The sequence below is a fragment of the Bremia lactucae genome, linkage group LG7, assembly GCF_004359215.1.
Source record: "Bremia lactucae strain SF5 linkage group LG7, whole genome shotgun sequence".
Classification (NCBI taxonomy): domain Eukaryota; phylum Oomycota; class Peronosporomycetes; order Peronosporales; family Peronosporaceae; genus Bremia; species Bremia lactucae.
This window is the reverse complement of record NC_090616.1, coordinates 1,381,968-1,389,587: the sequence shown is the minus strand read 5'-3', so window position 1 is coordinate 1,389,587 and position 7,620 is coordinate 1,381,968. Positions and strand designations below refer to the sequence as shown.

The 7,620-nt window shown below is 44.5% G+C and overlaps 1 protein-coding gene across 1 annotated transcript; it reads right to left on the bottom strand.

The window, feature by feature from the left end:
* Positions 1-564: 564 nt before the first annotated feature.
* CCR75_009417 (uncharacterized protein) lies at positions 565-4,511 on the bottom strand (the record flags this gene model as incomplete). Its single annotated transcript, XM_067967456.1, has 2 exons — positions 565-1,804; positions 3,256-4,511. 2 exons carry the CDS (start codon positions 4,509-4,511, stop codon positions 565-567), a joined length of 2,496 nt encoding a protein of 831 aa, XP_067815946.1.
* Between the last annotated feature and the right edge of the window lie 3,109 nt (positions 4,512-7,620).

Here is a 7,620-nt window from a genome sequence, read left to right as displayed (position 1 = left end):
CGGGAGCGGTAATTCGGCTCCTCGTGCGCACTTACTATATAGAAATTTGTTTTCAGACTGATTTATATTTAATCGCATTATATATAAATACCTATTTTTACCAATCAATAATGTCATCTCTGTAGATAACACAAATATGTATTGTAAGCGTATCTTTCTAGATACCTCGCGTAATGGATGACGCTAGGCGTCATCACTCCTAATGTGAATGAACCTACCTATGTGCATCACCTACATCAGGGTTGGTCACAAATATGAACCTCCCCTTAAGTAAATCAAGCGCACTTTACGGGGACTGTGTGATATTACGGCAACTTTAGCCCGTTACACTCTCCGTGTGGTTCCTGTCGTCACAATTACATCTGTTGCTGCAGTCGTATTTAACTTGCCTTCAGCGTATGCTCGTGACAGACAGTCGAAAGGTCTACATTAACAACCTTCCTGCAACCGCATATTTATTGTTTGTATTATTGGAAAGGCCTATCAATGGACTAAGAAGGTATTTACAAATTGGAGAATTTCTGTTGAAAAATGTCCTTCTCTCTATCAGTGACTTGCTGACGACTAAGATATTGAAAACGTCGTAGCACCAGTCAGCTTTGACTCCCATACTGACTGCTCCTTTGCTTTTTGAAGACAGTTTAGACAAAATCGGAGCGCACACCGTTTTACTGCGCCCGTCTTGGAGACGTCGACTGTCATTTTCTTAACGACCCTACACTTACTGCAGACCACACGATGACAAATGTGACATTCGACACCCTTTCCAGTCGTTTGAAGAGAAAACTTGGAGAACCTTTTGTTGCAGCATTCACACTGTTTGAGGCGATTCTGTTCTTCATAAGACAAGCTTTTTAAGCCATCCTTGTGATTAATGAGCCACGTTAATTTCTTGACATATGCATAATCGACGATATTAGCCACACAGATTAAGGACTCGGCAGTCACTGCCACGGCGATCTTATCAAATACTTTGCCACGAGGGTCACTGAAACTTCGGCAATACTGTTCGACCTTATTAGGGCCACACTGTCGCTCGATAAAGCAAAGGCTCAAATTCCCTCGCACAAGGCCCAATGCCGTCAACTCGGGGACTCTTCGAGGCAACTTGATCGAGTGCATGAGGTAATACCCAACTCGTTCCCCTTTTGAGTCTAGAGTGAGCCCTGTAGCTTCTAGAATGAGATAGTCACGCTGGTGAACAAGACCCGTGAGCACAGCAGGTCGCTCCTTTGCAAACCACTTGACGCCGACATACCGGAAAGGGTCTTCTTTTGTTGGACCTTGAATGGATGCTAAGATGCGTGCATCGTCAAGCCGGTCGTTAATGTGCGAGCTGCGCCACATCCAGGCCTGATTTGTAGCGGCAAAGGTTCCAAACATCGCGTCATCTAGCTTACCGTCCACATAGCCATAAAGAACCAATTCAAATCCTGGAGGATGCTGCATTTCCTCGTCGACAGCTAATGGAGAGATTCCGTCATTGTCATCACGGCTCTTGGTGGAATCTGTCATGCAGGACTCATCCAAAATCACAGGCAGAAATGGATTACTGAAGCGTGCTTGTTTGACCTTTGACGGATTCTTTGGTTTTGCGAGCTGATGGTAATACACATTCAATCCGTCCTTCACACGAACCAATTTCCACCTGGGATCCTTGAATGTCGCTTGGTTGGCCAAAAAAGTCTCATTGGCTGCAAGAGTCTCGCGCACGACCGCCTCTGCTTCGTCGATCAATTCTTGCTGCTGCTCGGGAGTTAGAATTAATTCGGGAAACGCGTCTTGGGGTAGTGTAAATTTCATTCTTCACGTTGACAATCGAATGCACTTGTAAGGTCGTCTTGGCATAGAATGATTTGCACCTACAGCTTTGTTTGCATAGAGTCGTAAAGTATGAGTCAACTCGCGTGTTGGCAGACTGAATGACTCGTTGTCCCATAATAAGGGTCGCTTCTGTGTGACTAACGCTACGATGCACCGAATTGGCGATAAAGGAGGATCGAAGTTGTTGTCGTTGATTGTTTTTGAAACGCAGAAAGAGCCAAAGGAAATTTCAAACTATTACAAATTGACAACCGCTTGGGGAGTTCGTCATTTCAAAGGGCTCATGGGACCTTTTTTTTTAGCCACATTTTATTTATTTCAATATATCTCGCAATTTGCGTTTTGTAATTTGATGATGGAACATCTCAAATTGCTGTGAAAGTGACGCTGGAATTGACAGCAAAGCCGTGTACAAATTCGTGCGTCTTTGATTTGTGTTAAGTCTCATTCTGTCGATAACTAATTGGTGCAATGAAGACAGAAAAATCGACAGGCGAAATTTGCACTCATTTCCTATCTTTGGCATTCTGACCATCTCTTCCCCTCTTGAGTTAAGTTTAAGAGTTAATTATCGCAGGATGCTGAGCTTATATCTGGACCATATATGAATCGCTCAATTTGATAAAGTGCGTGAAGACACGATTTTTTTAATTTTAAAGAAACACTGCAAATAACATTGTGGCGTATAATTGTACAAATTTGGCGTATTACAAAGCAACATGGCACTAGTACGCTTGCGATAAAGTGGTCATGTGCTTACTACTCAGTCGTGTATTTTTTCTGAAATTATTATGAGTCCCGAAAGGGTACCAAAGTATTTTAGTCAAGGCACCTTGGACGATCGCCCAAGGTTGCTTGACTAAAATACTTTGGTACCCTTTCGGGACGCATTTTGTCGTTGTGGCCACCATGATTTCACTGGATCGTCGCGCCTGTCAACCCCCAGCTACAAAATATCTGGTACGCGCAATGTTTGAAACACGCTAATACTCAAATGCGTCACTGGCACGATTTGAACCAGGCATGTCACGATTGCGTAAGAGAATTAAAGCCGAAAGAAAGTAAGCAATAAACCATCCTTGTGTTTAATTCTTTTCTGCTATTGATCCTTCTCAAAGTGGGGCCATCTCGACAAAAAAGGCTTGTTAAAATTGCCAAATTTTAAGTTAGTCATTTTATCTTTAAAATTGGCGGTTTTACGTTAAGTAGAAAACAGAATAGTTAAGGAAAAGTATTTTGTACTGATAAGAATAAAATTCGTGGTTCTTTAAGATTGCAAATTATTCGACTTTTACTCTCGTGAATATATGTTTGCGTTTTGTTTAAAAAAGTTACGAGATGTCGCGACTCGAATCTCATGGCGACAAAGCTAAAAGGCGACGCAACCTCAGCGATTGTCCATGAAGTAGTGCCCTCTTTCAGTAAGTGGACACTCCTTCGGTGGATCGTGCTTCAGTCTCGGAGAGCATTCCCCGTACCGACAGCTCCTTTGCTCTTTGAAAACATTGAAGACAGAATCGAAGTGGACACTGTTTCACGGCCCCCGTTATGGAGACATCGACCGTCATTTTTTTAACGACATGGCACTTACTGCAGACCACACGATGACAAATTTGGCACTCGGCCCTTATTCCTGCCGTAGAGAGCGAGAATTTCGCAAAGCTTTTCCAACAGCTTTCGCAGTGTTTTAAACGACTTCCATGCGCGTTAGACGACAAGCCTAGGTTCTCTTTGTGCTTGATAAGCCACGTCAATTTCTTGACGTATGCATACTCGACAATATTCGCCGCCGCAATCAAAGCCTCGGCCGTGACGGCCACGGCGACGCAATCAATGAGTTTTCCTCGAGGGTTATTAAAGCTTCGGCAATACTTTTCAACTTTATTCGGTCCACGTTGTCGATCAATAAAACAGAGGCTTAATGTACCTCGTAATAGACCCAATTGGGTCAATTCCGGCACTTGATGAGGCATTAAAATCGAGTGCATTAAATAGTATCCCACTTGTTCTCCCTTTGAGTCGTGGGTGAGTCCCGTGGCTTCGAGAACGAGGTAATCCCGTTGCTGCATAATCCCCGTCAGCACCGCAGGACGTTCCTTGACAAACCACTTGACACCGAGGTATCGAAACGGGTCTTCTTTCGTCGGACCTTGAATAGACGCCAAGATGCGTGCGTCGTCAAGACGGTCGTTAATATGGGAGCTACGCCACATCCACGATTCGTTCGTGGGGGCAAACGTTCCAAACATGGCATCATCGAGCGTGCCAATCACGTGTCCGTAAAGGACCATCTGGAATCCAGTCATTTGCCGCGCCCCTTTGCTCGTTCCGGATGGCGAGACTCGGTCCGTGTGGTCGTGGCTGTGGTCGTGGCTACTGGCGTCGGAGGCGTCTGTTTTGCACGACATGTCGACGCCATTTGGGATATAGGGGCTACTATACCGCGGTCGTCGAGCCTTTGCTGGATTCTTAAGTCGCGCCACCTGGTGGTAATACACTTGTAAGCCGTCCTTAACTCGAACCATTTTCCATCTTGGATCCTTAAACGTCGCCTTATTTGATAAAAAAGTCTCATTGGCTACAAGCGTCTCACGCACGACCGTCTCGGCCTCGTGAATGAGTTGCTGTCGCTGGTCGGCGGACAGAATTAGCTTAGGAAATGCATCCGCGGGAAGCGTGAATTTCATGCTTCACGCGAGCGTCCAATACACTTGTCCGGTTGTTGCAATTGTCGCTTCAAAATAAGCTTTTAGCTGTTTCGACAAAGAGCCGTCACGTTTGAGATTTCGTGTGCTGGTTGGAAGAATGAGTGGACGGGAATGGAAGGTACGATGCACTGTTGAAAGGGAATTGGTGCTGACTCTCTTTGGATACGTCGTAAATTATCTCCTCATGCTCGCTCGTAATGCTCGACTTTGCAAACATTTAAACCACTTAACGCTGCGAGGAACTGTATATCGTAATGACATAGTAGAGCGGCGTGTTTCTAGAGGCGGAACGGAGGCGTTGGCTTTCATAGTCATTGAGGCTGAGCTCCGGCTTGTTGCATGCAGATTATGCTCATAATATGGTGCAAGTCATACCCACACCATATGAAAATGTAGGTGTGAGTGGTACCAGAAAGATGAATGCTGGCACTTTGAGCAATATCTCATACATCAACAGTGGAATACCGACCAGACATACACCTTATTTTGAATGATATTTTTATTACTACTAAAATGGTCCGAAATACTTACTTGATTTGAAACACGTCAAGAGATGGTGCGGAAGGCAAACCCTCGGTCGCCAGCTTTTGGCGATTAAGCAATTAGACTCAGACGAGGTTGGTGCCCAGATTTGTCATCTCGTCCATCTTCATTGAATTTAAAACTGCGCTTCAAAGTGGGATTTGGTATTGACTAGATTTGGACAGCACAACGCGCCAGCAAATATAAAATTTGGTTTTAGTTTTATGTTGCTTTACCAATCCGATTCAGAGGAATTAATTGGTCAAATTCCACTTTTAACCTAAATTTACTGACAACTATAAAATTAATGCAATTTAATCCTATTATTGTAGGTTTATGATTCCCACGGTCGACGATTAGTAAAGGCATCAGCTTGTAAGTTGTTTCAAAGTTTGTCGTCTCTTGGACAAGACTAAAACAAAGGTCATTTTTTTTGAAATCTACATGGCGCAATCTTCTGCGTCACAACGAGCTCCATGACTCAAAATGTATTTGTTGCTGCTGGGTGACATCACCCCCGTAGCTTTTTTAGACTAGTGCTGTAACTGGACACTGTCGACTTGTACTGCTTTAGTACAAGTCGACTTTGCACTGATTCAGTGCAAGTGCTACCACACGTCACTTCACGTACACTTGTACGTGCAGAGAAAGACTCTTTTTTAAACACTTGCTTTAAAAAGGGATAAAAGTAAACTTTATCTAATATAGTTAAGTCTTTCTGTTTCTATCTGTTTAATGCTAACTTAATTATATGCTAATACAAAACACGTAACAAAGTCTTATCTGTCTCTTTCTTTGCGCGCGTCCAGTGCTGACTGGACCCCGGAGCAAGTAGATATAATGGCCTATATCTACATCTGGATAAGCTTTTCGAATATTACTGCGTAAAGTTATATTCTCCAAATATTTTTCTACCTTTTATAACATTTTTATTAGCAGCCTTTAAGTGTTAGTACTATGAAATGATACACCCCGTCACATCACCCCTCCCTTTGAAAACGACAATCACGGTAACTGTCATTGAATTGATTGGTCACTATGAGACCACTTAGTTGAAAACGTGTTGATTGTTCAGAACCATCTATTTCAATTCTATCGCATGGTTTACGAGTCCATGCGGTCAGCGAATAGTGCGGAAGCTTCAGCTGCGGTACATGCAGCCATGGGCGACGAATTATTGTCTCTTGCGGCAGACATTTCGTCTGCCGTAGTATCATCCTGTAACGGGGCACTCTGGGTGATCGGATGTTGACATAGTCAGCCGTGTTCCGAGAGATCGGAACACGGATTGCCAGAACTCCGCCGTGAATCTCGTATCTCTATCTGAGACCAATTCACGGGGTAACCCATGGAGTTTGAATACCGTGTCGATAAAGACACGGGCACAACCCGGAGCCGTAATCGACTCTGGTACCGCAGCAAGGTGTACCATCTTGCTGAATCTGTCTACAAAAACAAGGATTCCATTGTTTTTGTGTTCGTCTTCGGGAAATCCGAAGACGAAGTCCATAGATACGGACTGCCAACACTCTGCCGGAAGTGGTAGAGGTTGAAGAGGTGCACGGGATGAAGGGCTAGGCTTCACCCGTTGACAAACCTCGCAAGCACGAATGTACTTGCGCACAAACTGATACTGGCGGGGCCAGTAAAAGTATCGACTTACCGTGAGGTAAGTCTTCTCACGTCCACGATGTCCACTTGTTGGAGCATCGTGACACTCATACATGATGCGCAAGCGCAAATCATTGTGAGTCGGGACGACGACACGTGGGGTGTCGCCGGTAACGGCTGTGTAATACAATAAGCCGTTACGTGTTGTGTATCGATCGGATGACGATCGATATAAAGCCGGTAGATCTTTAAAAGATTTATCGGATGGATTCATTAAATGATCCATCAGACAAAGAAGGTCCTTATCTTCTTTATAGGCTTTCTTTATTTCATCAACTAAGGTTGATGATGGAACACTCGTAGTGAGTGTTGCAACAGTAAGATCACTTTTACTGTTGGGGTGCACTGCTGACTCGAAATCGGGTCGGCGTGATAACGCATCAGCGACGACATTAAGTCGTCCTGGTTTATATTCGACGGAGAAGTTATACTCCGCGAAGAAGGATAGCCACCTCGCCATTCTTTGCGAGAGGTGTGGGCTATTGACGGCCGTGCGTAATGACGCATGGTCCGTATATACGATGAACGGTCTATCTCCTAGGAGGTAGACCCTAAATTTAGCCAATGAATATTTCATGGCAAGGAGTTCCTTGTCATGCACTGGATAATTGCGTTCAGCTGGTTGCAGCTGACGCGATTGGTAACAGACGACGCGCTCCGCGCCATCTGTATCGTATTGCATTAACGCACAGCCGATTGCGAAATCGCTGGCGTCACAGACCACATGGAATGGTCTGTCTTGATCCGCAATCGCCAATATGGGCGATTGCATCAAGCTTTGCTTGATTCCTTCAAATGAACGCTGACAATCAGCGTTCCATAACCATTTCTCGTCTTTTTTCAAGAGACGAGAGAGATGTACTGTCATCTCTGCGTAATTGCGTGAGTACTTGTG